The sequence below is a fragment of the Mastacembelus armatus genome, chromosome 21, assembly GCF_900324485.2.
Source record: "Mastacembelus armatus chromosome 21, fMasArm1.2, whole genome shotgun sequence".
NCBI lineage: Eukaryota > Metazoa > Chordata > Actinopteri > Synbranchiformes > Mastacembelidae > Mastacembelus > Mastacembelus armatus.
In genome coordinates, this window is record NC_046653.1 from 10,337,331 (window position 1) to 10,364,818 (window position 27,488).

The following is a 27,488-nucleotide window of genomic DNA, read 5'->3' on the forward strand; positions in this document are numbered from 1 at the left end:
TTAGTTTGTAGCCCAACTTTAAGTTATTAACTTTGTTATGATTTCATAACAAAGAACTTCTATCTCATATATAGATAGATTTCTTTAGTATTTTATATATGTTTTATATAGTTAGTGGTGAATTGTCTCTATAATAAACTGTAATGTCTACTGGACTCCAAACTAAATTGGATTAATTTATTTATTTCTTGCCAGTGATATAATTTATATTCTTGATGTAAACGAAGCTGTTGTCCACCAGCCTGACTGGTAGAAATATAAAGTGACTTGCCTGAAATGTGACACGTCCTCTAATTTAGTGTCTGTGTGGCTGTCAGGCTGCTAGACAGAGGCTACCTCTAATTGGATGGTTTTCTAACAAACAGGCTCTGAAACACGTCCGTGGTGTTACAGGTAGTTACAGACAGGCAGCCCAGCCTGGAAAACATCAGTGAAATCACAAATAACTTAGATATTAGTATATTAATGTTTAGAATATTTTTCATTTCACATATATGGCTTAAAGACTTAGACATGATGTTAGTGGTGTTCTTAAAAGTGCTAAATATCAACCAATAGAATCTACATGCGGCCATCAATTGGTACTCGATCTCCCAACTAATGGAGTAATGCATGTAGTAAGACGCTCACCTGGTCAAAAGACCTTTGTCGCCACCTGGTGGCCTTCTCAAGCTTTACACAACTCTGTGTTATCGATTTCCGCAGATGAATCTGAATTAGTGCAACTGAGCAGGAAAAGCAGAGGCGGAACTAATATAAACAACAACTCTTTTATTTTAAGCATTACAGAAGACCTGGCTAGTAGGTGAGCATGAACAAGTCGTGAACTCACCAATTAATGTTAGTTATAAATCTGCTGCAAATGTTTGCTGTGAAAAAGCCAGTCCTTATAATGTTTTTAATGATATTGTTTATGTTAGATCTTTAAATTAATTCTTTCTATGGCACGAAAATGACATTCATATTACATACATATACATATTAAATAAATAAATATTAAACACAGTTTGTTTTAAAAGTATGGATGTCATCCCAACAAAAAATTAGGCTACAATGAATAAGTGACAGAACAACTGGCTTTTCATTAACATTAATGAGGAATCCTATCCAGTCTCATTTGTGAGCTTCTGCAGGAATATGTTGCCATCTTCTGGTGCTTCAGGTACATGACACCAGGTCACCAGGTTTCGGTTCTTTGAACACACACCATAGTTCACACTGAAGATCAATGAAAGCCTGGGGGGTTGACAAGTTATCAAGTTAGCCTGTGGCAACTGATATTTTAATGAAATATGGCAATGTGATGTTTTCCTTTTCTATCTTGGGGTGGAAGAAGCGTAAAGACATACATGCAGTATCTGCTCATTCATTAACAGGTCATGTGGACTCATAGGTACTGTGTTAATATCTTGCCCAGTCTTAAACATAGTTATTAAGCCTGTAGCCACTGCTGGAGCAAAGTGAGGAAGCGTGATTGTCTTTAAGGGCCTCTGGGGGCTTGTAGAGTGGACCAGGGGGATATATGTTGTTGAAGGCAGGGGGAGGTGATGGTGTTTGAGTCTTTCGCATATGGCTGGGATTCCGTGACCTGTTGCCACTGCTGCTCCAGCACATCACCAGTCCTCCGGCCATGCTGGAACAGGCTGCGCCATAACCAAGGTACACAGCCAGGCCGAGCTCATACTTCAAACCAATGGGAAGGAATGGGTTATAGAAATCCATTAAAACGCTGCTGGTGGTCCAGGACACAGTGACAAGGCAGAGTAAACCAGCACAGATAAAACAAATCCCACCACTCTGGGCCAGCAGAGACTTGATCAGTGAGCCTTGAGCAAAGCGGGTACATTTCATCCCCGTCACAGAAACCAGAGAGGCAAGGACTGAGGTGATGCAGGAGAGCACCATGAGCGCTCGGGCTGCCTAATGTGGAGGAGAGCATAGAAGAATTTTAGCATTAGGATTAATCCTGCTGCTATACTTGCGGTCTTGAAGGCAGCAGGACCTCTTCATCAATTAAAAAACACACTTAACATTGTTTAATCACCTTGATATTTGATTATATTATTGAACAGCTGACAAGTTTCAGAAGTCTGCCACAGAAAAAGATTGGATCCCTTAAGATGCCTGCTGTTAAAACTGAATGTTAAATTTTGGTGGTGGTGGCTTCAGTTTTCTTGTTCTGTCAAACTACCCCTATCCCAAAGTTATTTATTTTACAGTGGAATAAAAAAAAAAGATAACAGCAGCAAATACTCACATCATTAAGAAATGAGAAAATGGTTGGCATTTATTGATCAATTATAAAAATGATTTAGATAAAAGCTTCAACCACATGGTGCATGTACATTACCTGAAGGTCATGTGGCAGTGCCAGAAGAGATCTGTACAGTTCACACTGGTAAATGCCAGTGCTGTGCCATACACACTCCATCCACAGACCTTTCATGTGGGTGGTAGCTGTGATGATATTAGAGCCCACATAAGCTGTGCTGCGCCACTGCGGGAGCAGGGTTGCAACTACAGTTCCCACAAGCCCCATCATCCCAAAGATGAAGCCAAAGAGCTGAACTACTGTGCTGGCCATGACTGGTTCACTTGGACAGATGCTCAAACTGCAAAGTACAAAGTTACAAGTGTAGTTTAGAGTTTAAGGTAGTTTAAAGTTGATGAGTATTTCTATGTGTTTAAAGTCCATCTATCACTATTTAGTCTCAGTCATATAGATATGTGATATAGTTATGTGGTCAAAAGGAAAATCAACAAAAAAACTACTGTAAATATATGCAACAAACCATCACATGAAAAAGAAACAGAAAAAAACTGCTGTCCCCCAGGATGAACACATGGATGGATTCCTCCTCTTATCTGCTTTGGTCCCCAGCAGTACAGTAAATTCCACTGAGCATACATTCGGTCACAGAGTCTGAGTCATTCCCCAAGAGGCTCTAGTTTGTGAGAAGAAATAGCAGCAGAAGCTTTCAGTTTTCTGAGATCGGTCTCTGGTGAGTGGCAGGTGACTGCATCTGTAACTAATGAGAGCAGTGTTCAGCTTCACCTGTTTAACGCTCTCCTCTGGAGGGCAAATCACAGCAGCCTATTTGTAACGCTCTTCACCACCCCTCAGGAAAGGAGAGAGTGAGAGAGGAAATTAAACATTTACAGAAACTGCCCAAGCTGAGAGTATTATTATAACCCACAAACTTTGAAAAATGTCACGGTTCTGCAGGGTATTAGAGAAAGAAAAGGACCTGATGACAGAGTGCTTTAGCTGCTGGGCCCCAGACTGTGACAATAACTGGCTAAATTATGTTATATCCAACTCAATCTCCCACCTGAGATTATGTGACATGCTTAATATTTACAAATACACATGCAATATAGGAAAACACACACACACACGCACACCTGTCCAGGGTGCTGTAGGTCAAGATCCTGTCCCTCACAGTAACAAAATGGGAAACCTAGTTGTGGTTAAGCATTTACTTTTGTTCCTTCTTAATGTTTTAAACAGTGTGAACGTGTACACCTCAACAATGAGCCGTGACAACCTAGGTGTGAAAAACATAACAGGTTTTAAACTGCCAAAAACATTCCTTAAATTCACAATTACTTTTTTGTGCCCACCAGAATAAACCAGACGGACTTTAAAATTCAAGTCAAACAAACAAACTGTGCTTATACAGACTCATTGTTTTGACTTCCTCAGAGAACAGAAGCTGTTTATAAAGCCTGATTATTGTTCAGTGTTAGACCTGGCACTGTTGGGGCCTCCTAAAATATCAGAGATACAAGCCTCATTGTGCTCACTTAATGATTGACTACACTGAAAGCATAACAAGCAAGCACGACAAAGCTGTGACATGCATCTTGTTTCGCCTTTAATGCCCCCAAATTAACCCAGTTTAATCATTGATAACTGTGGAAATTTTGAGCAAATAGCAACAGCAACACTCTATGAAATATTGTACATGCAATGTTGCAAAACCTTTCAAATGTTAACATTTGGTAAAAACTCTCTTTACTTAAATACTCACCAATAAATATACTGTGAAGTCTACAGAACCATGATCCCAGGTGTCCAGACGACACGCTTGTCCCGGGAGGTAGAGATGAGTTTGGCGAAGTTCCCGATAAACAGGGATCCTGGCTCTGATTCCACACTGACCAGCTCCTTCTGTCTCTGCCTGTTTTAACAAACATGCAATAAGCAAGCGCTGCAGGACTGTGACTGACCAGTGTTAGATATCATCATCATCATCTGCATTATCTCTGTCGGTGTCAGAAGCATCATATCAGAAAAGACATGAGAGAAATTCCTGCTGCTGGCTTCTTGTTCTGGACAGATTAACCGGCTGGATGTCAAATGTGGACCCAGGGGAAGAGCAGTGTTGCCAACCAGAGGCAGACAGAAGAGATATTGTCCTCACTGGTTGTGTTGTTTCTGTCTCTAAAGTTCAGCCCTGAAATACAAAATGAAAACAATGACTGAAAAGAGAATTTCTTAAATTAGCCTATGAACTTGCATCCAACTTGCAGAAGAGGTGAAACTTTACCTGATGGTAGTGTGGTGCACACTGTACGGCCAGGCAAGTGAGGTCGTTCACAACTGCAGTTTTGGTCCTGGGTTCATCTGGTAAGTCAATGTTCTTGCTCTGTGGTTCTCTCTCTCCCTCTGTGCACAAAGCATTACTACCATGACATCCCGTTGGTTTGGTCCTTCCCCCGAGTCCCTCATGTAGTATCCAGCCTTTACAGTGGAGCAGTCTATTGCAGGGATGATCCCCTCCCAGGTCTGCCTGTGGGAGACACCCTTCTAATGTGGAACACTTAATACTCTTGCTTAAGCACAATAATCCTGTGATTACCAGCTGAGCATTGCTGCTTTGTTTGTGCACCACGCTGCAGGGCAACACAACCAAGATGATCTAGTACAGGCCTTTCTTTTTACGTGTGTGTGTTTTTTTAAAAAAAATAAATGTGATCAGATATGAACGTAAGAATATTTTTTTATCCACATAAAACATGCCACTAAACAATTATGATTACACAGCAAAGTAAACTGAGTAGCTATTTGATTTAGAAAAAAAAAACTTTATTACTGCAAGACTGTGTAATCAAGATGACAATTATATATATTTCAGTAAATAAATAAGATGTAATGTGTTAGTATCTCACAAACATATTTTCATATTTCAGAGGAAAATGCCTTAATGATTTCCAATTTTGTATTTTTTTTATTTACTGTATGTACTTTTACTACTGACCCAGTGTACTGCATGTTACACGTAAACAAATTATTACTCTCTTTCCTCGCTTCTTCGTTTGGAGACTAAAGACACTTTGCTGTCCCGGAGTGATTTGGCGGGGCGGTGACTGACAGCTAACTCAGCTAACTCGGCTAACTCGCAGCTGAGCTGACATTTAACAACAGCCTGCACACTTTATACCGAGGTAACAATATTTATAACGTATCTTATTATTATTTTTTTTTTATTAAACTTAGCTTGTGTTCGTTTTAATTATGTGTCAGGTCCGTGGACATTGGTGTAAAGTCTGAGGTTTACTCTGTGGCATTAGCTCAGTTTAGCTAGCGCTAGCTAGGTTAGCTAGCTAAATGGACTTTGATATTTACTGCAGAGATACAAGGTGTTTCAACCTGAGCTGGGGCAGCTTCACGCGTGCTTTGTGTCTTTTCATGTAGATTTAAGTCAATTCAGGGACGGTGGTAATGGTGAGGAAAGCGTCCAGAAACGCTGGGAAGTTCACACTGACTCACAGGAAGACTCACCGCCCAGCCAGAACCATCATGACCCGCAGCCAGAACAGCACCAGAACCACAACCAGCTTCTTTCACAGGCTCCCATCAGAGGTGTTTGACATGATCCTGGAGAAACTGTCTGGTAAGGTCTGGCTGGGTGCCTGACATGACCTCTTAACAGCTCATGTCCTCCAGGGTGGGTTTCAAACATTTTCCCCCACAGTTTGCATGTGTCTGTGCAGAGTACCAAAGACAGCAGCAAACTGGTGCCACATTCAAAACATTGAATTTAAAGTGGTCTAGGTCAACAATGCAAGTATGAATGATAAATTACATGTCGAGACAAATAAAGAAATGGCATTTTTGCAGCTTATAATGTGACTCAACTGAACTAAATTTATTGTGGTTAGGGTAAGGGCTGAATTTTGTAACATCACAGAGCTTTTATTTATCGGCACACAGACAAATTTTTAATATGAGTTTTTTTTTTATGGTAACAAAAAAAAAGAAGAAGAAGTGTGCCAAAAGTAATAAAATAAAAGAAGAAAATAAAACTATGCTGGTATATTTCTAATACTGCATTGCTCATTGAGACATATACAGCATCCAGTGAATGAAAATATTTGTTTGTCAGTGCTGGAGATCAGTGTGTTCAGCTTGGTGTCCAAAGAAATCACGAGATACGTTGTGGACTACATCTCCACAATGGCCTGGAAGAATAAAATGATCATCCAAAGCTTTCACCACTCCACCTGCCTTGAACAGAGATCCATTGTTAGACACTACAGAGACCTGGGTGAGTCAATGCTATTGATGTGACAGGTGTACTGCTGCCAGACATGCTGTGCAGTACTAGGGACAAACTGCTGTGTAACATGAAGGAAGAGGAAAAAATAGAACATTTTTTTAGTTTGATGATGTGCTATGTTGTCTCAGGGTTATTGTTCAAGAGATGTACCATGTTGCTACCAACAAAGGAGAGGTTAAAGTTCATCTTTAGCAAGTTTTCACAGGTAAGAAATGGACAGGTGAGAGAATAATTAAATGCACAATACTGTGATGTGTCCAATTTAGTTTCTTTTGTAGGATAGTGGAGAGAGCCAGGGAGTATAAGATGTTAGTTATTCTTTTTATTTTAGGTGCAAAATTCAATACAAAATGTGTTGGCACAGCGTGTGTGTTCCACTAGGCTAATTGATTTTATCTATCAAAGAAGCTACATTATTATTATTTGTTTATCTGTTATTGGCTAGTTTTCATTGCCCTTTGAACAGTAAAGTAGATAATATGAAAAACCATGTTGGTCCTATTAAGTTACATTGTTTTAGCTAAAACAATGATTTGTTCTGTACTAATATCTAGTATCAGATCAGATTGCACTGACCAGGCATAGTTGTTCTTTTAATCTGTTGCAGATTCCCTGCTTTATGTTGGAGCACTGTCCCTCTCCAGACTGCTTTGGCTTTTCCAGCTATGGTGCCTTCCTCCAGGTGAGAGACTCATAAAAGCTGAACAATGTGTAATAAGTTGAAACTTTACTGTAATTAAAGGGAAGTCACAAATCTTTCATAGCATAAACACAATGTAATAACATGGAAATTACATGACTTGTATCACCTAAGACACCTATGTAACTATATACATGTATAAGTGTTGACCACATAAAGTCCTGAAAAAAATAACCTCAGGAAAAAGCATTGAGGTTACGAAATCTTACTGCGACTCATTTTTGTCTCGTCTTTGTGTCCCATCGCAGTTTTCATTTAAAAACATTATAGTGGCAGCAGGGAAGTATGGAATAATGAAATACATATTTGACTCCCTCACAGATACTAATTGCAGGGTGGGATGAGCTGGAGTGCCAAAGGGTGTTCAGCTTCTTGTGTGACCTCACAAACCTGCTGCCCAAAATTGAGGCAGTCATCACTGCAAAACCAGGTGTGTTTCAGTGTCTAGTAGTAGTGAAAACAAGAAAATAGAGACTAAATGTAATATAGAAAGAAATCCATCATTGAGGACATATTTTTGTGGGAAATCTGTCTTCAGGGGTGAGGTGGTACCAAGAGCTGCAGCTTCGTATTTTCTGCCGCCAGGTTCTGTTGGACCCATGGCCAAACCAGCTAGAGTGTCAGTTCTGGCTAATACAACTCCTGAAGCCTTGGCCTATGGTTAGCCAGGCACACTTACTGCTGATGCTCTATGGACCCGTGCTGCCTGAGGGTAAGATAACTGTTTCACTTAACAGTTCGTAAAGACAATCAACTATGTCTCTGTTCACGCCCTGGGAACGTAATCAAACTGGAGTCATCCTTGGCAGTTGTCTCTATGTAACACAATTTAAAAGTTTCCTGAATTACAGGATAGTGGTAAGTTTGGCCCAAAATAAATTGCTTTCTGCAGCAGTATCTCACTAGTGATAAAATAACTGCTACTATTTGTCTGTTGCTGATAATTTATTTGCTTTTTTCTTTGAAATATGTTGAAATTTGATTTAAAGGGCACGATGTAATGTAATGTGTGTATCGGAAAGATTTGAGACAACCACCAAAGAACTGAAACAACCATAGACTGCTTAAAAACATCATGGTGTCATACTGTGGTAGCGAAGGGACATTAAGTGAGTGTGTTTCTCTCCTACATGCAGGCACCCTTGGCTGGGAGGATTTGGTGGAGAGGGGGCTGCCTCATGGTACTCTGTGGGACCTGGGCCGGGCTGTTCTCCTGCTTTTTGGCAAACTGGAACTTAAAGGCTGGACCACTGACTCGATGTTGGCAATCCTGGAGGAGCTTATTGGTATCATACTTGAGTGGTTGTCAGATGTTCTGATGACACAGACCTCCAGATAGACACATAATAGGTTTAAGGATTCCAAGGTCTTTATTGTCATAAAGACATAGTATTAATTAGAGGCAAAGCGTATTCAGGCATCGATTAATCTGGCAAATCGCCAGACAACTAGAGAATCTTTACTTAAAGGATTTGTAGCATCAGCTAATGTCATTATCTCAATGTGATGTGAAAATTAACACTGTAGATTAACTAAACTGATTGATAGATCTGGTTGTCCTCCTCACTATGTCCAGTTATTCCCCAGCCATGGCATGTGGAGAATGTGGCTCGTCTACTGGTGCTCTGTGGCAGCGGTCTCTGTTACACTGTTCTGGCCAGCAAGGCCCTGAATGGACAACTTGTTGAGCTCTCCAGACTCATCGTCTTCATTGTGCTGGTGAGAGTACTAGTACTAGTACTAGTACTTTTATGGAACTAAAACATCAAATAATTGATATGTTACAGTTGTTATTTCCACAATAAAAGCTGTTTAATTTACTAAAAATATGTAACTTTTGGGCTCTTGGGCTTCTATCAAGGTGTGTGAGAAGGACGGGTATCATATGTCCTGGGCGGTGAAGTTGGTACAGCAGATCTGCAAAGTTTTCACTTTGGCTCCTGAAAGGTTCTGCTTTATCCAACAGCTGGAGAACATGTTTTCAGAAATCACCAGGGAGTTCTTTGAGTTTTCGGTAGCAGGTGAGTTGTTTAGTGTCCATCCATCCATTATCTATACCAGTTTATTCCTATTTAGGGTCACAGGGATCTGCTGGAGCCTATCCCAGCTCTCTTTGGGTGAAAGGCAGGGGTACACCCTGGACAGGTCACCAGTCCATCACAGGGCCACATAGAGACAAACAACCTCACACACTCACACTCACTCCTATGGGCAATTTAGAGTCACCAATCAACCTGACATACATGTTTTTGGACTGTGGGAGGAAACCAGAGTACCTGGAGAAAACCCACACAAGCACAGGGAGAACATGCAAACTCCACACAGAAAGGCCCCTGATGGGTGTTTTGAACCAGGAACCTTCTTGCTTAGTGCCTCAGTACCAAAAATTAATCTTGGACAGGTTGGAATAAGTAACATATACCTGTGGGAACACTGGTTCCCTGCTGCAAGTAAGATAATACCATAATAATTTGATCTTGTAATCATAATAGGATCCTAATGGGTAACATAAGGCAGAAGGAATGGGGGTAGAGTGATTGATATTTACAGATCAACTTGTATTAAGGGAATGTAAACAGGTTAAGTTGTAGTAGAGAAGATGATTTTTTGTGTGGTGTGGTGCAGCTTGTTTTGAAAGTTTGTGTGTTGACTGTTTATGTGTGGCTGTTAGAGCTCAGGGATGTGTTTTCACCTCAGTTTTGCCACTTAAAGCAAATGTTTAATTGCTTCTGATAATATTCATTATTTAAATCATGCCACATCTATGCCAATGTTTAATGTTTTAAGCATTGGTATGGAGCAAATGGGAATGCATTGTGTGTCATTAATGCCATTATCTGTTTCCAGGGAACCACCTTGAAGACAGGGAGACTTTCCATACCCTGTGTATCCTCCTGGACTCCAGTGCTCGCTTTCACACAAAATTCCTCCACATGTTCCTCAAATAAGATTGATGTGGGTTAAAAGCGAGAAAGTGTGGAAGAGTTGGAAATGAAACAAATGCCAATAATGAAAAGGAGTAACTACAGGAGTGAGTGTTGGATCTTTACAACAAAAGTAGGACATGGACATGGGAAGTGTCATGGTAACTTTGAAAGTTCAGAGAATGATTTCTGTTGACAGTTCACTACTGGCTGCATTTGTTAGTTAAAACTGGAGCTGTTTAAATAGTTTGGTCGGTATGGCTAATTATACAAATTTTATCTCTTGCAGAGCTTCAAATTCTTCTCAAACTGTCTTTCATGTTAGTTTATATAAAGTATTTAATATTAATATATTAACACTAACATGATTTTATTTATTCCCATATAACCTCTATGTAAATATAGTTGTGATACACTGATTACAGTGTTTTTGTATAATTTATTAAATTTTGTATTTTCAAATCTAATTTGTCTATTTCGATATCTTTGGTTATACAAGGCCTTGTACCTAACCTCTGAAAAACAGAAACACTGTAAATAACAACCCTTTATTGTTCAGCTTGTAATTATTTTGTATTGTTGAAAAAAAGTTCAGTGAAATTAGTAAAACATGCGTCATGGAATAAAAAAGGACAGCTTCAGATAAAATGGTTTAAATATAAGGGTTAAGGAAATGTTCATATTTCATATTATTCTGACATTGTACTTGTATGATATTGTATGATATTGATACAGTAAGTATTACTTGGAGCTTTAAACTATACAGAGTAATCATATACAAATTATATTTAATTAGCTGATTTTTTTTTTAAAGAAACATGGTGTGAAAACCGTAGCAGATACAACAAGTACTAGGCTGTTTGACAGTGAAGTTTAAGGCCTACAACATCAAGTGGGATGAGTACTCCACCAGGTGAATGAGATCACAATCATGTCCTGTCAATGATCTCAGGCTTTTCAGTCATTCATGTGTCCATTGTTTTGATATGATCTGCCAAGAAAATACAAAAACAGAGGAATAGTTGTTTGTACATGATTAATTATTTTGGATACAGGTTCAAACTAAAAATTAACCTGCAACCTCATGTGCAGCAGTATAAGGAAATGTACTCAACACAAGATCTACATTCAAACTGGACTTTGAAAGGTCAAATATAATTAAAGCTCTGTTGTATAGACCAAACAAAAGGCCCATTTGGATGAGATTAATTTTTGTAGAGAAGGTTAACTGATTTTAATAATACATGACCTTTTTAAATACAATCCCAAATAATTAGTGTTTTTGAGAATACTTATGTTTGACTTGTCTGAGGAGATTCTCAGTCATCCAGGTGAAGTTATCTAGAGGTTGAGTCATGGCAACTGACTTCTAGTTTTAAGGTCAAAACGTTTCACTACTCATCCAAGTAGCTTCATCAGTCTGAGAGAAAGCTGGTATGGAAACTCCAATTTATCTTTGAGGTAAGCTAGTCCCATAGGCTCATTAGGTGAGCTATGTAAAACCTACATCAAGCAGGAAAACAAGAGACACAGCTGAGCCTTGAGATCCACAGAGGAAAAACCTGGTCATTCCCTATGTAGCAGGTGTTTCAGAGAGACTTTAACGGATTTTTGGAAACATCAGATACCAGTCCAATTCAAACCCACCAACATACTGAGACAGAGACTGGTTCACCTTAAAGACTGGACACCAAAACAAAAGAGGAAACAATGTAGTATATGCTGTCCAGTGTTAAGGAAGAATGCTCAGAACTCTACACTGGAGAGACCAAACAACCACTTAGCAGGAGGATGGTCCAGCACAGGAGGAGCAGCAGCTCCTCAGGACCACAGTCACCAGTGGACACTCCTTTGCAGACAGTGATGTACACATTTTGGACAGAGAAGATAGGTGGTTTGAGAGAGGGGTCAGAGAAGCTATATATGTACAAGTGGTAAAACCCTCCCTTAACAGGGCCGGAGGGATCAGATATAATCATTTTCAATCTACCAGGCTGCCCTTTCATCTGTTCCCAGGAAATTAAGGAACACATCAAGTGTCTTCCAGGGAGGACACACTCTGCAGCCAGTTGGTGAATCAGAGGTCACATCAGTCTAACATTAGATCCTAATGACCTGAGCTCACTGCTATTGTTTACCTAACGAGCCTATTCAGGCCAGGTGTGAAGGTATGAAACCAACTCAGGAGTGTGGGTCTAACCAGTCTCACCTGATTTACATAGCTCATCTAATGAGCCTACGGGACTAGGGGTGGAGTGAAACCAACCTGAAAGATAAATTGGAGTTTCCATACCAGCTTTCTCTCAGACTGATGAAGCTACTTGAATGAGTAGTGAAACATTTCGATCTAAAAAACTAGAAGTCCAGTTGTCATGACTCAACCTTTAGATTATTTTTGTCTTGCATCATCTAAATCCCATCCACTGAGATACTGAGATCAACCACCACAGTCACTTCACATGTTGCTTGATACAGCATGATGATACTTACTGGGAAATTTGTTCTATAAATGGGGAGAAAAAAGAGATGCCTTAATAAGGTGAAAGGAAGAAGATAATATTTAAACATGGCCTAAGAATGACAGACACATGTTACCCTGTAGCCAGTCCAGCCCCTCCTTTAGGCCCTCTCCTTTGACAGCATTGGTGGCACTGAAAAGACAATTAGGAGATGTCATGGAGTTAATCTCCTCGTGGCACACATTCACTTTCTTGACTTTTCTTGGATGTGAATGTTTTAAACTCTCTGCCTCTTAATCCATCTGCCTCCCATCTGTCTAATGAGTAAACAGGGTGGAAAACACACACTAATGTTTAACTTATGAGGCATGGAAAAGGATAAATACAGTAAGCAGATGGTAGAAACTGACCCAGATAGTAACTAATGGGCCCGGACACTTTATTGTTTCTGTAAGACTTTAAATAAAAACTGGAAGCACAAACTGCTGCAGATGGGAACGAGACAGGGCTCAGCCTAGCCCAGTCAATTTAATCCAAGTCAACTTTCTTAAACATTATCTAACATTGACTGATTTGTTTTTTACAGACACCTCATCAGAATCCATATTTTACAATACTGCATTTCCCCACAGGCCTATGTGTGACTAGAGTAAGTCAGAAAGGAAGGAACAGTGTTCAGCCTATATGGGGACATTTGACAGATATATTACCAGATGTGCCAGGGTTTGTCTTTGATGTTATCCAAACACAGCATCTGTGAGACCCTGACAGAAGACATGGCATCATGCAGGTCCATCTTGTTAGCAAAGAACAATATCGGTATCCTTTTTCTGCGGATGTCTAAATAGAAAGACGGACACGTAGACCGGTTAATCAACAGCCAACAACAAGATAATCACATATCTTTTGGCATAGTGTATATCCAACTCTTCAGACCCTCTCACCACTGTTTCAGTCACACTTCAAAGATAATTAAAGCAAATGCACGTGACCACAGCTTGGAGTGACACAGCAGAGGGTCTCAGTACCTTTGTCTGCTTTTGATTTTAAATAGATTTACAAAAGATTCTCAAAAGATGCATATTTATAGGTTGCTGAATCAAATTTGATCAATTCAAGGTCAACAATGAATACTTCCTGTCATCGTTAAATATGGTAATTTATATATTTTAATACATTAGATTTTATAAATACATACATACATAGCAATGAATCCTGTGCTTCAATGGAAGACTGAAATGAGCACTAGATACTCAGTAACTTCAGTGATTAGTTAATTGTCTTTGCTTGGCTGTATACGGATCAATGTAATAAGGTGACGCAGTCTTCCACGAGACTACTTCAAATCAGCTGAAACCCAGGACACTCATAATACTAATGCTGGTAATGCCAATAAACCTGTATGAATTCATATTTATGTTGCATACATTTCAGAGGTCTATATGTGACCAAGTATTTTATTTCACAGTTGAACAACATTAATCCTGAATCATGCCTGATATTCAATAACAGACCAACTTTGAGGGTTCAGCGCCTCGAAAACTCTAGTTTGCAAATAATGTAAACACATCAGGCTGGACAGACTGAAAATTGTAATCACAATGTGTCTTTAAAAACGATTAAGACAGACAACACGCGTTTTGTACCTTCGTGGTTGAAAAGAGTGTCGAGCTCTTCCTTAGCAACAACCATTCTCAGTTTGTCTCCACTGTCAATGACAAATATGATGGCATGGCTGTCTCTGAGGAGGATATGAGAAGGTATTATAAGTAACACAGAGTCCCCCAAGTATGTTTTAATATTTGTATCAGTGATGGGCATGTTTGTGTGTGTATCCTACTTGTAATAATGCTCCCATAGGTTTCTGTATCTGCTCTGCCCAGACATATCAAAGACCGTAAAAGACAGGCTGCATGCAGAGGGACAGAGAGAAACGTAGATCAGCTACAGACTGATACTTTCTGGTGCATTAGCCATTTTCAATTTCTAGAAACTACAACTAGAAAAAACAATAATTGCTTCACTTAGAAATGTCTGTAGAATTCTACCTTGAACTCTTGAACTTTTCAATGTTGAAGCCAATTGTTGGGACTATTTCTTGGGCCTGCGTCTGCATGCATCCACACACACATGCATGCACATACGAACACAAACACACGAAAACAGACAAGTAATAGCAAAAGTATGTCAACAAGGAAACAGTATAAGGAGAGTATAATAGGGGCATTACCTGACTAACATGTTTCCATTCTTCTGACAATGGGCCTAAATGATTCGAATGCTGAAAACAAGCAATCAGTGAATGATTGCAGTGAAATAAAGGAGATTGTGATAGGCCTTCTGATAATATATATATCCCAAATTATCAAGGAATTACACACCATGTATGTGTGCAACAGGTTTGCGCACCCACATGGGAGGACTACTTACACGAAGGCCTCTCAATTCCACATGAATCTTTTTTAACATAAACTTAAAAATGTACTCCCAAATGACCTGTTTTGTGTACTTACATTAGCTGGTTTTAGTTGGTTGATGATTGTAGTTTTCCCGCTGTTGTCCAATCCCAAGCACAAGACATTGACCTCTTTCTTTCTTAGGCAGAGCCAGCCTGACAGCTTATCCAGCAGCCCCATTAGACTTGTTAATGCCTGTTTAAATTTTTAACACATCAGCCCATAGATGGTCTGATTACTGGGAATTAAATGTACTAGATTTGCAAATTCTCATCAAAGCAAACACTGATTATAAGCATAACCATGAACAGTGTGTTCCCTCTCTCTGAGAATGGTATCATGAGCTGAAATGCTGCCTGGGCATCGCAGCTTGTGACAGGTAAGCCTATTAGAGCGACTTAAGCTCTGCAAACCATCCGGTGACCTGATCACGGAGTATGGAGCTTCCTCCATGCCCCCTCCCCCTCCCCCTCCCTCTCTCTCTCTATCCTGGCACATCTGATTTATTATTTTAACACCCACCTCTCTGAGGGGCTCCCTTTTACTCCGTGACACAGATGCACAAATACACAGCAGCAGCAGCAGCAGCAGCTTCTGTATCCTGCTCCTGAAATAATTGCAGTCACTGTGTATCAAGCTGTCAGTCTGTACACTTCACAGTGTGAGTCAATCTGTCTGTTATAGGATGCACTAATAAATCTCCAGCAAACTGGAAATAGCATGCAGAAATACACATATAAATGTCATGCCAAAATAGAAAAGAAGCCATGGGCCCTATAAATTCAGATATCAACATATTAATATTAATCCTGGAAATGGAACCATGAGAGGAAAATGTTTCAGGGGAAAATATTTGAGGGGAAAATGTTTTAATAATGTGGTTTACACAGTTTACTGAATTATACATATAGTGTAGGAATTGAGTTGGATTTTTTTATATGGCAGCTCAGGAGGTTCAACAGCTCCATCTTTTGGTGATTCGTTGTGTATACAGTTTTGTGTAAGCTGACAGTTGCCAAATAAATAAAATTCATTGTATCATGTATTGAACAAGCTGCCTCTCCTAGGTTTCTGTCTTCAGTGAAAAGATGGAAGATGTGGTCCTGGTCGGAGCCCAGATTCTGTCTACAAGGAGGGAGGAGTAATCCCATGATGGAGTGGTAAATGAAATGCGTCCAGTGTCGTCAAGGTATTGTCCTTAATTTGAGTGCTTAACCTGAAATCTATAAAGAAGACAGTATTTCTTCCTTTGAATTAATTCTGTTTTGATTCTCTTTGCTTGTCCAGGTAACAAATCAAAACAAAATTAAAGGAGCAGTCAACCACCAGAACTGTTCATCTTTATTTGCAAATAAATATTCGCTGTAACTGCCTCTTACAGTGTGCAAGATCTACAACATCTCTTTGGAAATCATAGAAAAATAAAATACAAGAATTAGAAGTATACTTGTACTTTGTACAAAAGAACGTTCTAACATTGCTCAGCAGTAGAACATGCTAAACAAACAGCATCTGATCTATATGTTCCATATTCTGTAGAGGGGTGGTGACCATGAGCGTGTGTGTGCCTGGTTGGATGCGTGCGTGCACCTCTCCTAATCCTGAAGGCCTGGATGCAAAACTGCACTGTGACTGAAAGGCACAGACCTCTGGCTCCAGTTTACCTTCGACATTAATCACTGAGCCCCAGTTTGTAATAAAAACCACAGGCGTAGAAGGGTGGTTATTGTCTGGAATATGGAGTAAAACTCAAACTAATGGCTGGGTCCTGTGACTGCACTGAAACTTATAAACGGCTCTAAAGTGTTTTTGTCTTGCATGGTTAGCGGACTGTAAGGCATTCTGTGTGTGTATGTCTGTCTGTGTGTGTGTGTGTGTGTGTGTGCGTGTGTGTGTGTCCATAAGATGACACATGATGAATTATGATGCTGCTGTTAATGTTCATTCTTTCTCTGCCTTTTGTAATAGCTCTGTCCTAATCACACGAAACTAAGACTGCTGCCTTTTCTCTCCAGTTTCCATCACCCAGGTTTTAGCTACTTCTGCTGCCTCTACCTCAGCTAACTAGTTAAGCCTATTCTGCAGAACTTTCTATTCACCATTGACTTACAGAATGAAAAACAAGGTTGATTTCAATGGTACACACCTCAATATATGACACCATCTATCTCCAACAATTTTCACTTCTGACTACATTTATGTACACCGAGTTCCCAAACTGCCACAAATGCCACAACCTTTACAGGACCATAATGTAAGCACAGACTTGAGTATAAGGACTGTGGTACTCTGTTAAATCCATCTGGTAGCTTTACACCTGAGATGGATTATTTTGCTCTGACATCTTACCTCAACTTTCTCCTAAAAGTGCAAACCACTGTCTGTATTATTGTGTGCGCAGGCAAGAAACGAGGAATATGCATCTATTTCATCAAATTCTAAAGAACCATGTACAGTAAGTCCATCTCAAGCTTCCAGACAATTTCTGTAGAGTCTGTAGAGTTACTAAGCTCTGTGAACATTCATATGTTAAGTAGAGATTGTGTACTTTCAGGCAATGTATAACATTCATGTTCCAAAAAAAACAATCAGGCTGATCACGCAACTGTGAATACACTGGTTCCTAAAAACTGTCAGAATAGACTTGTATGGTTATTAATCTAAAGGCAACGGATCCAGTTCTGCAAGCTTAGCGTGTGACAATAAAAACAGGTGGAGGGTGCTGTGTGTTTATATCTCAAGAGTTCTTTCATTGCACGATTCTTCATCTCTCTCTGAGGATACTGAGGTGACTGCATATTACCGTATTGCTGATTTAGATAGAAATCTTAAATAAAACAGTTAAAATAAGATCCAGATTTACTAGGGCTTTCACATACAGGACTGCACATATATAGATATTAGGTTATAATAATAATAATTATTGATTAATTGTCTATACACTAAACATTCAAGAAATCTCCATAACTTGCTTCTCGCTTCTTTCTTCAAGTATTAGCGTACCAGATTCTCCGGAGAGAGAGGGTAAACAAAAGCAATGCAAATAATACCTTCCTGATAAAATATCAAACTCCAAAATAAGAATATACTGAGGATATTTTTTTTTTTTCCAAAAAGAAAAGGTTTTCGATTGCACACCCGATAGCAGCTACATGAGCACATAACTCAGAGCGAGAAAAGAAAGAAAAGAAAATCATCAAAAGATCGAGTAGATTATGTTTGCAAATCTACATCTAGATACTGTTGCTCCACACACAAAGTACTGTTGCTGCAACAAGGCATTACATTCCCCTAAGTGAGGGCGTGGGCAAGTCTGTAAAGTCTATTAGTCTGTAATTGTCTGACAGAACCAGGTATTCTGGGTTAAGGGGTTGATAGTAGAAAAAAGTCTGTCACTACTGAATGTGAGGAAGACCTGGGGGCAGTCTGGTGTGGTGGTCTGTCCAAAGACCTCCTGTATGAGGGGTTGAGACTCAGGCACAGGCTGTAGACTGACTGTCCTACGGTCTAGACTTCACGTCCATCTGGTCCATCTATCTGTTCATCCCAGGTTGTGTTAAAGGGCGTCCTCATACATGGAAGCCCTTCTCCTGTTCGTGCAGGAGCTGAAGGCGAAGGGTCTGTACGCTGCTGATGATCCGCCTCTGATGGCCGATCAGCTCCACCCCTATACGCCTCACATCTCTAGGCCGAGAGGGGCAACACAAACACACATAAAACACTTTAACTATACTTTCTCTGAACAGTCCCAAACTCCTTTTATGTTGACCATGCACTGTAATTCTCATTGGCTCTGTGTTTACACTGTCTGGTACGCTGCCTTGCTGTGTCTATTATTGATAAGGTATCTCTTTTAAGTGCTAAGATTTCTTCTGTTTTTGCTTGGTTGTTACAACTTATGGGGCTCAGCTGTGTCGTGTCACATTATGAATGTGTTGCTGGACCAAGGTTTATCATCAAAATCACCTTTAATAAACTCAGCCTGCTGTAATCGAACTTATTCTTATAAATGGTTTTATTTCATATACACCTGTTAAGCTGATGTGTATTTGTAGAACACATGCAGAAAGACTCAATACAATACAACTTAATCATTTTATAATGCACTCCCATAAAAAAGGTGTACTTGTGAGAGATAGAAGAAAAATAAAGAAAAGTTCAAATTGAAGCAGAAGAGGCTGAGATACCTTGACCAGAATATATATATAGATATCTTCTACTGATCATCATGTGCGTCCTCCGCTTCCCTAATGTGAAACCCTGGCTTTCTGAGATAACCATGATGACATCAACATGTTATTTTGTCAGACTTTTGAAAGTTTTCTGGCAGAGTCACAGACAGAAAAGTGCTTCTGATTATGAGTAAACTAAACTTCATTAGTAAAATGAGTGCCCCATTAAATTACTGCTGCTACAAAGATAGCTCCTATTTGGTTTCCTGCCATTTAATAATGGCTACGGCTTGGCTCCGCTACTCACTCAATACTCATCCTGGCCACAGAATCCAATGTGTTGTATCCTGCTGCCATGAAATTGCTCTTGTACTGACTCATCTTGATGGAGTCCAGCCAGTCACCGATGGAGATGAACATCGGGTAGTCCATTTCCTCCCCCGGAGACTCTGGTAGACTGAGGCAAAAAATACAAAACCCAGTTATGTGGGATCCCCTCTGTATTTATAAAGTCTCTCAGAGTTGGAAAACTGGCATAGAGTGGCACATTTTGGTTGCTACTTTTAGGTGTAGGAGTGAAAACGTTTATCGACTTTCTTAACCAAGAAAGCTCATCCTATCTTTGCCTGAATGTAGGAGAGCTGTCCTTTTATAGCTCACCGTTTATTGTGACTCAAATAACTCTCAAGTTCTGCTCTGAGGTACAGTCTCAAAGAGATGCATGACAAATATGGTCCCTGGTCATGTCCAATCACATTAACCTACAGTGCAATTAGCAATTTAATGCATAAAGACGACTAAGAAATCTTCAGTGCTGTACCTCTGAATGTCCTCTACCAGTGGCAGCAGGCTGCTGGGGTTGCGGATCAGTTTATCCAAGAAAGAAACAACATCGGTAAATTTGGGCCGATGACTCCTCTCCTTCTGCCAGCAGTGCAGCATGAGTTGGTGCAAGGCCACGGGGCAGCCCATTGGTGCAGGTAGCCGATAGCCTTCCTCAATGGACAGAATCACCTGGAGGGACAGTTAGATGTTATGAAGGGTGAAGTCTAAGTGTGGAAGGCAGCGGCTGTGTAAGAATCTAATCAGCTTGAAAACTGAGAAGAAATAGAAGTTAAAACACTAAAGTGCTGCTTCTTTGTAGTAGATCAGACAAGCACAATAAAGCCACTGGATAACATAACAATGTTTGGCATTATATTGGATTTGCATGTCCAAAGCTAAATGACCCTAATTTCAAATGCTACGAAAACTGGTATTACAGCTGAACATGAAATAATGAAAGGCTCATATCCAGCACATAAAGCATTTCCACAAATCATCAGAATACTGTAAATGAAATTCTGACCATGTGGTGGCGCTAGATGAAAAGACAGGTCATCACTGGAGTTATTATAATTCATCCCGAGGGGTTCGGGAATGTTTGTACAAAATTTATGACAATCCATCTGACAGTTGCTGAGACTCTGATCCAAAGTGGTGGGCTGACCAAGCGCGAGACATTGCCATCCCTGAGGCCATGCTGCTTGCATGACAAAAAGCAGAAGAATCATAATGATATTTTGGGAATATTTAAGTTACATTAATAATAGTGCTGCCTGTCTGCTTGTAAGCCTGCAGCAAAGAAAATGAGCCTGTACTTGATCCTATACCATAAATTAGATTAGTAATTTATGAAGAGAGCAGAACAATATGCATCAAAGCAGGAAACATCAAAACATTTCTATGGACACCTACATCCATTTTCCCCCGTACACTTTGATTTTCTGTGCAACACAGATAAGTTTGAACTTGATGTACTCAAACATGGTCTGCATGATCAGTCAGTTTCCAAATGTGCAGTATCATATCTGTCGGTCTACGGAAAGCAGAGGTCCATGTATCTTTGTAGGGAGCAGTGGTAAGTGGCTGACCACGATGAGATAGTGTGTTAGGCTGATTTTGCAGCTTGGCTGGCCTTTTGCCTTGGAAAGCACTTCTAAGCAATTCCCAAACAGCACAAATCCTCCCCAAACCCTTGGACCATAGTGAATGTGTGCATGTGGGTGTCTGTGTATGGATGTGTATAAGTCTGTGTGTAAAGGGTTGAAGGGATTACGGTGGAGCTTTCACACTCACACTGGAGAGAGGGATGGATCTGCTTCCTCCATGGCCCATCCAATCCCTGACCACAGCCCAGGGATCAGCGGGTTGCTCAGCCACACTGAATCCACAGCTTTAAACTCCCCCTCTACTGGACCGAAGTCCTCTGAACCCCTGACCTTTACTGCTCTTTTTTGTTCCCTCACTCTTTTTCATCCATATGGTGAACCTCAAAAGCGTTTCTGTTCCTAACCTCCTCTCTCAGAGATAGGTTTTTGATGTGAGAAAGTCAGGGAGCAGGTGAAAGGGTAACAATTTTAACAGATGTAATGAAAAATAAACTCAGAATTCACTCAACTGGGCAGAACATGAAATGAAAAGCCAATATTGAAGCGTGCTGTAGTGTTGAGGTTAGAGATTCAGGTTTGTGGGGGGAATCTTTGTGGAAACAACATGAAAGAAGTCTCTTCCATCCTTTAGGAGCAATCACCAAGAACCACATAAAGGAATAGTTCATATAAAAGTAAAAAGACACAAAGTGTTTGTCACCATTGCACACAACATACTCAAGCTTTCAAACAGCTTAGCAAAGAAATATATGGAGGACATAGATCAGTTGATTATTTTATTATTTATAGTACATGTTGGATGTAATCTTCAGTTTATGGGATTTATTGGAGTTTACATTGTACAGATACACATGGATTACACAGGATGGACTTTTTAAAGGCTGACTGCGATGTATTTTAGATTAAACGCCAGTGTGTGTTTCCTTTGGGTGCCATAGTTTCCTTCCACAGTCCAGAGACATGCAGGTTAGATTCACTGGTAACTCTAAACTAGCTATAGGCTTGAATAGTCGTTTGTCTCCACGTTCACTTGTGGTGTTAGATGGTAACTGTACCTGCCTGAGGTTCTTGACCATGTTTCTTGCTAACATGACATAAATGCATCATAAAGCACCCTAACAAAGACCACGGTACTCACATCCTGATTGGACATCTCCCAATATGGCCGTTCTCCGTATGACATCACTTCCCACATGACGATGCCGTAACTCCATGCGTCACTGGCCGAGGAGAATTTTCGGTAAGAGATGGCCTCAGGCGCCGTCCACCGGATTGGGATCTTACCACCCTGTCGCACACATGAAATACAGAATAAAGACACACACAAACTTAACACGCAGTTGTGGATGGATTCATACAGACGTGAAAGTATATGAATACTGAATACATCCTGCCAACTAAACCCTCCTTAGTGACAGCCACTGTTAAAGGTTTTTATTATGTACAGCAACCAGTAAATGGTTGAAAAATACCTCAGCTTCTCAGTGGCCTCAACCTACAAAGATTACTTTCCAGCGGAGTTGGGACTGGAGATTCATAAGTCCATGCAGAGCCACTTTAAAACACAACAATATGATATTTCACAAGTACTATGTGCACAGGTGCCCTCCTGTGCTGAATACCTAAATCTGAGTTCATCGCAATTTCTGTTTATGGTCTGCTGCTCCCACCTTACCTCGTCTCACCTCACCCCACATTCCTCACCTGGAGGAGAGTTTCTTATACTCTGCTGTCCTCTGCCATCTGTGGATTTCAGCCACAGTCTTGTGGAACAGAAAGTTAAATGTGGAACCATAAACAACATTTCCTCCTCACAATAACCTCAGTACAAATCTGCAAATGGAGGCCACGGTGGGCTCAGTCAGATTAAACAGGACCTTGTCTTTTAAAGTACAAATTATTTGAGGTTTTTACTCTTTCACTAGCCTCAGGAGAGAAGACATAGGAGTCAAAATGTGAGTCCTGTCATGCAGGCATAGAGTAATACAAAGATTTTTCTACACTAACTAGACTTTCTGTTAGGAAAAATGTGAATAAAGACAACACAGCAGCAAGTATTGGCAGAACATTCATACAAATCCCATCTCAAGCTTGTGTGGATGATAGTTTCTGCAATCATGAACCAAGTAGAGAGGATCAGCCACAGAACAGCTGGTAAGCTGGTAATTTGTGGAAAATTGTTCACAAAGTCAAAGTAAATCGTTTCAGTGTGCCCTCCTTGTTGTGTCCCTACCAGTGCTGAGACTAAACCTATGGCCTTGGTCAGGAATGTCAGTTTAAAATTTATGACACTCCATCTAGCTGTTGTTGAGACTGGTCCAAAGTGGTGGGCCGATTAAGCGTGAGACATTGCCATCCCTGGAGCCATGTTTGTTACATGACAAAGAAACAGAAGAATGATTTCTTGGGAATATTTAAGTTACATTAGTAATAGCTCTGCCTGTCCGTTTATAAGCCTGGAGCAAGGAAAATGAGTATTTACTTGATCCTACACCATAAATCGGATTAATAATTTATAAAGAGGGCAAAACAATAAGCATCAAAACAGGAGGCATCATAACATTTTTTGTAAGCTTCTACACGTCTTATTCCCCAACACCCCCTCCTTGGATGTTTGATTTCTTGTGCAGTGCAAATAAATTTGAACTTGTTCTGTGACTTGTGCTGTGCAAGTCTGTTTGCAAATGTGCCGTACACAAACATGATTTGTTTTTTAATCCGAGCTGGTAATATGTACTAGGTGCATATAGCAGATGTCCAAACATATCTGTTGGTCACTGGGCAAGTAGAGGTCTTTGAAGACAGCAGTGGTATGTGGTTGACCAGGATGAGATAGTGTACAGTGAGTTCAAATTGTTTGCTGGGACTGAGCCTCTGTACTTTTCATAGTTTGAGACATCACCTTTACTTCTAATGAGGTGTTCTCCCAAAGGCAGGAACAGTTCTGGAGAAGCCATCTGGCACTAAGTATGACTAATTGGACCTATGAATTAGCAAAGACGACTTCATATTACTGATGCTGTGTTATAAACTAAAAGACAAACATACAAAGCTTTAGAATGAGGTAAATAATATATACTGGCATTAAACGTTCTGTCTTCGTTCTAGATGGACAGACTCAATTGCATAGTAAGTTAGAGACTTCAGTGTGCTGATTTAAGGTAAATGCAGATAAAGCTGGTATCAGCTATCTATACTATGGCTTGTCAGTGGAAGACAGTTCATGATTGATGTATAGTGTTATACTCATTCTGCCAGAGGGAATGGCAGACCAGCTTAAAACATTAAAAATAAATGTCTGCACACTGAGACAAGTAGATGACAGTGAATCAAAAAATTCAGCTGATATACACAGCTACAGTTAGAATCCTATATCAGGCAAGAAGGGGACAACATTGCTTCCCAAAACTCCAGCAACTGGTTTCCTCAGTTGCCCTGATGTTTACAGACTGTTGGTAAAAGAAGAGGGGATGCAACATCGTGGTAAACATGGGCCTATCCCCACTATTTTATTTTTTAAGTGTTGCTGCCATGAATTTCAAAATTACGTTATTTTTTTCTTAAAAGGTTACATATTCTCAGTTTAATATCTTTTGATATGTTTTCAATCTAACATTATGAATAAAATATAGGTTTATGATATTTGCAGAGATTTGAGATTGAGATTTCTGTTTTTATGTAGATTTTACACAGCGTCCCGACTTTTCTTTGGAATTGAGGCTGTATTACTTTATTTTATAATCTCAAATATCAAAAGCAGTAATGCCCTTAAAGATCCTCTATGAGCCAGGCTCTACTGAATTGCTGAATACCACTAGCACCAACCAGGAACAATTAGGTGACTAATGTGGCAGCAGATGCAGCAAGACCTCAGCTTTGTTACTACAGTTTAAGTAGCACTATACTTCTGTTCCCTTCCAAAGTTTTTTTTTATTTTTTTATGAGTGCTGTGTGTAGTGTTTTGGAGTACATGTACCACTGAAGTATAATGTCTTAATATTTAACAGTTTTTGAAGGTACAGAAGGGTTAGACTTTGGGGTGTCAGTTGTACCGTTGTGGTGTAAGCAGCCTCCGGGTCATCCTCCAGGATTCGGGACAGGCCGAAGTCTGACACTTTACACACCAGATTGCCGTTGACCAGGATGTTTCGAGCTGCCAGGTCTCTGTGAACGTAGCCCATGTCTGACAGGTACTTCATGCCCGAGGCGATGCCACGCAGCATGCCAACCAGCTGGATGACAGTGAAGTGGCCATCATGTTGCTGACAGGGAAAGCCAGATACAGAGGAAAATGATTTGACAGAAAAGGGGCCATCGCAAGAAACAGAGACAGCACAGACAACTGGACAGAAACAGACAAAGAGATGAAAAACGACAAAGAAATGACAGCCAAAAAAACATATTGGCATGTGTGTAGCATTAGAATATACTGTGAATTGTAATTTCCATTGAGAAGAGACAATAGCTTGCTTTACTTGCAGAAGTGTTAGATGACATATGCCCCACAATTTAGCATTTTACAAAACTGCTTGTTTTTCTTACATTTTCTAAAAACATTTGGCTATTCTTAGCGAGCAGCTGAGTGTAATCTCCTTTAGCCTGGCCTTCTCTAAGGGTGATCTTTATAATGACACAAGGAACCTTGAAAAAAAAAGTCCTCGCTTGTTTGTGTGTGTGTGTGAATGTGTTTTACAGTCTAAGGCTTTGAAGTATTATGCCTATGTCTTTTTATATCACCAGTTTTGTCGTGTGTTTATTTCCCACAAAAATACCACCTGAGGCCAGAAACAGACAAAATCATACTTGAGTTCTCTCACCCTCAGAAATGAGTCCAGCGATCCATTTTCCATGTACTCCACCACAATCATCACAGGCCTGCCTGAAAAAACACACAACACAACATACACTTCATTTTCTTGGTATCATGGATTTCTTATGCTGTTAGGTACAGTTTACGGTGAAGTAGGAAAGACAGGACAGAAGAAACCTGACAGAACTGGAGCAAAACTCACAAGGCATCAGATATGCCACTTAAACTAAATTAATGTGTACTTTTTGCCATGCCAAATTTGTTCTGAGATCATTTAAATATTTGAGACCAAGCAAGGAAATACTGAGATAAAACTCATCCAGTCTGTTTCTCAGTCAAGATCCACTGCTTATCTGTTCACAGGGGCGCACAGTTGTTTATGAGCTAGTATGTGCAGCTTTGTACCTAGAATATTTTCATCCTGTGATTAATAGATAACAGTTTATGAAGTTAAGCATCGATGATTGATACTTTTGGGTGCTGACAATCCAGTGTCCCTATTAATTAGCTAAGTTCAGGTTGTTTTAATTATTATTATTCAACGATGCTTAAGGAACCAGATCTGATTTTTAATAAAATGTATAGAAGACAGATTTTTGGCCACTATTATGCAAAATACCTACATGTCTAAACACCAGTTACCAAAACAGTAGCTTATAAACATTGGTCCTAAATGATCCTCTGAAATCCCTCATGGTTGCTCAGAATGATGTACTGCAGAAAATTTGCAGGCTCCACAGTGAAAGTGTGTTTTCGTTGTTTTAGCACTGTTGTCAGTCTCTCAACATGTTCAACCAACAGAATGGGACCAATTTCGTATTCAGTCCGTATATGACATAAAACATTTGGTAGAAACAGGTGCGAGCACAATTTCTCTTTCCAAATGTTATTGTTTCCTGACAGAGGATCCCCACGGTGTTACAAATTGACTGGTTTACAGCTGGAAGGCAGTTGTCCAGGTCTGTGTGTTGGTAAGCAGTAAACTGTCCAGAACTGCTGGAAAGAGAAATAAAAGTGAAGTAACACCATGATGTCACTCTCCTGATTCAAATCACGTTTTTTTTTTTTTTTTTCTATTTCAGAATACTAGAGAACCATCTGTAATAGCAGTGTCCTCTGTAGAGTTACGGCATTTGATTACGATTTAATAAAACTTCAGATGGTGCAACAACAATGCACTTGCTCTTCATTGCTGCCTTGTTTGATGATGTTCAAGGCAAATCAGACTTGTCGGATCCCACAAACCTAAATGACATCTGTCACCACTGCTTCACTTCCTCATGAAGAGTACTGATAACTGAGGAAACAGATATATAATAACATATCAGAATGCAGGACCACATCGTAACCAGAAAGGCAGGAGACGACAGGTGAGAAGGTTCTGTCAGGATCATAATGTTTTCAGTTGTGCATGTGTAATCACAGCTGCCTGCTGCTCTCAGTCACTGGTGGGAAAATTGTCCAGATATT

At 40.0% G+C, this 27,488-nt stretch overlaps 4 protein-coding genes across 8 annotated transcripts in view; 1 reads left to right on the forward strand and 3 right to left on the reverse strand.

Moving 5' to 3' along the window:
* Window positions 1-751: 751 nt before the first annotated feature.
* Window positions 752-4,749, reverse strand: LOC113122952 (claudin-14). 4 transcript variants are annotated; one of them, XM_026294641.2, is made up of 6 exons: window positions 4,554-4,748; window positions 4,035-4,460; window positions 3,056-3,108; window positions 2,793-2,945; window positions 2,351-2,612; window positions 752-1,920 (listed from the first exon to the last, which is right to left on the reverse strand). In XM_026294641.2, the coding sequence occupies exons 5-6, from the start codon at window positions 2,582-2,584 to the stop codon at window positions 1,420-1,422; spliced, it is 735 nt and encodes a 244-aa protein (XP_026150426.1). In that variant the 5' UTR covers window positions 2,585-2,612; window positions 2,793-2,945; window positions 3,056-3,108; window positions 4,035-4,460; window positions 4,554-4,748; the 3' UTR covers window positions 752-1,419. The 4 variants fall into 4 exon arrangements, with proteins under 4 accessions (XP_026150426.1, XP_026150425.1, XP_026150424.1 ...); XM_026294640.2 differs by having other exon boundaries at window positions 3,056-3,119; XM_026294639.2 differs by lacking the exon at window positions 3,056-3,108 and having other exon boundaries at window positions 2,793-3,029.
* Window positions 4,357-10,249, forward strand: LOC113122971 (F-box only protein 47). The gene is made up of 12 exons (XM_026294675.1): window positions 4,357-4,429; window positions 4,537-4,590; window positions 5,718-5,900; window positions 6,393-6,554; window positions 6,695-6,771; window positions 7,174-7,248; window positions 7,588-7,696; window positions 7,805-7,978; window positions 8,403-8,552; window positions 8,843-8,985; window positions 9,128-9,287; window positions 10,114-10,249. The coding sequence occupies exons 1-12, from the start codon at window positions 4,357-4,359 to the stop codon at window positions 10,212-10,214; spliced, it is 1,461 nt and encodes a 486-aa protein (XP_026150460.1). The 3' UTR covers window positions 10,215-10,249.
* A 906-nt stretch (window positions 10,250-11,155) lies between these two features.
* LOC113123583 (ADP-ribosylation factor-like protein 6) lies at window positions 11,156-15,489 on the reverse strand. The gene is made up of 8 exons (XM_026295772.1): window positions 15,408-15,489; window positions 15,163-15,300; window positions 14,698-14,759; window positions 14,490-14,558; window positions 14,296-14,390; window positions 13,360-13,489; window positions 12,786-12,841; window positions 11,156-11,181 (listed from the first exon to the last, which is right to left on the reverse strand). Exons 1-8 carry the CDS (start codon window positions 15,444-15,446, stop codon window positions 11,156-11,158), a joined length of 615 nt encoding a protein of 204 aa, XP_026151557.1. The 5' UTR covers window positions 15,447-15,489.
* A 2,927-nt stretch (window positions 15,490-18,416) lies between these two features.
* The window catches only part of LOC113123121 (ephrin type-A receptor 6), a 140,562-nt gene continuing 131,490 nt past the window's right edge, over window positions 18,417-27,488 (reverse strand). Inside the window, exons 12-17 of one of the 2 annotated variants that reach the window (XM_026294939.1) lie at window positions 26,026-26,087; window positions 25,261-25,470; window positions 22,347-22,496; window positions 20,098-20,291; window positions 19,585-19,734; window positions 18,417-18,789 (exon numbers count right to left, since the gene is read on the reverse strand). In XM_026294939.1, coding sequence (XP_026150724.1) covers window positions 18,675-18,789; window positions 19,585-19,734; window positions 20,098-20,291; window positions 22,347-22,496; window positions 25,261-25,470; window positions 26,026-26,087 — 881 coding nt within the window. In that variant the 3' untranslated portion in view covers window positions 18,417-18,674. Of the gene's footprint in view, window positions 18,790-19,584; window positions 19,735-20,075; window positions 20,292-22,346; window positions 22,497-25,260; window positions 25,471-26,025; window positions 26,088-27,488 lie in introns of both variants that reach the window. The other variant, XM_033325799.1, reaches the window with a different exon arrangement.

What these genes read in the sequence shown, in the direction of transcription:
- LOC113122952 (XM_026294642.2), bottom strand. Translation starts at nt 2,584, where the DNA reads ATGGCCAGCACAGTAGTTCAGCTCTTTGGCTTCATCTTTGGGATGATG. An exon ending in CACTGCCACATGACCTTCAG is followed by an intron (nt 1,921 to 2,350) that starts GTAATGTACATG and finishes CCTCCACATTAG; the next exon opens with GCAGCCCGAGCGCTCATGGT.
- LOC113122971 (XM_026294675.1), top strand. Translation starts at nt 4,357, where the DNA reads ATGTCAAATGTGGACCCAGGGGAAGAGCAGTGTTGCCAACCAGAGGCA. An exon ending in GATCCTGGAGAAACTGTCTG is followed by an intron (nt 5,901 to 6,392) that starts GTAAGGTCTGGC and finishes TTTGTTTGTCAG; the next exon opens with TGCTGGAGATCAGTGTGTTC. An exon ending in TGGACCCGTGCTGCCTGAGG is followed by an intron (nt 7,979 to 8,402) that starts GTAAGATAACTG and finishes TCCTACATGCAG; the next exon opens with GCACCCTTGGCTGGGAGGAT.
- LOC113123583 (XM_026295772.1), bottom strand. Translation starts at nt 15,446, where the DNA reads ATGATACCATTCTCAGAGAGAGGGAACACACTGTTCATG. An exon ending in CTATGGGAGCATTATTACAA is followed by an intron (nt 14,391 to 14,489) that starts GTAGGATACACA and finishes TATCCTCCTCAG; the next exon opens with AGACAGCCATGCCATCATAT. An exon ending in GACAAACCCTGGCACATCTG is followed by an intron (nt 12,842 to 13,359) that starts GTAATATATCTG and finishes TTGTCTTTTCAG; the next exon opens with TGCCACCAATGCTGTCAAAG.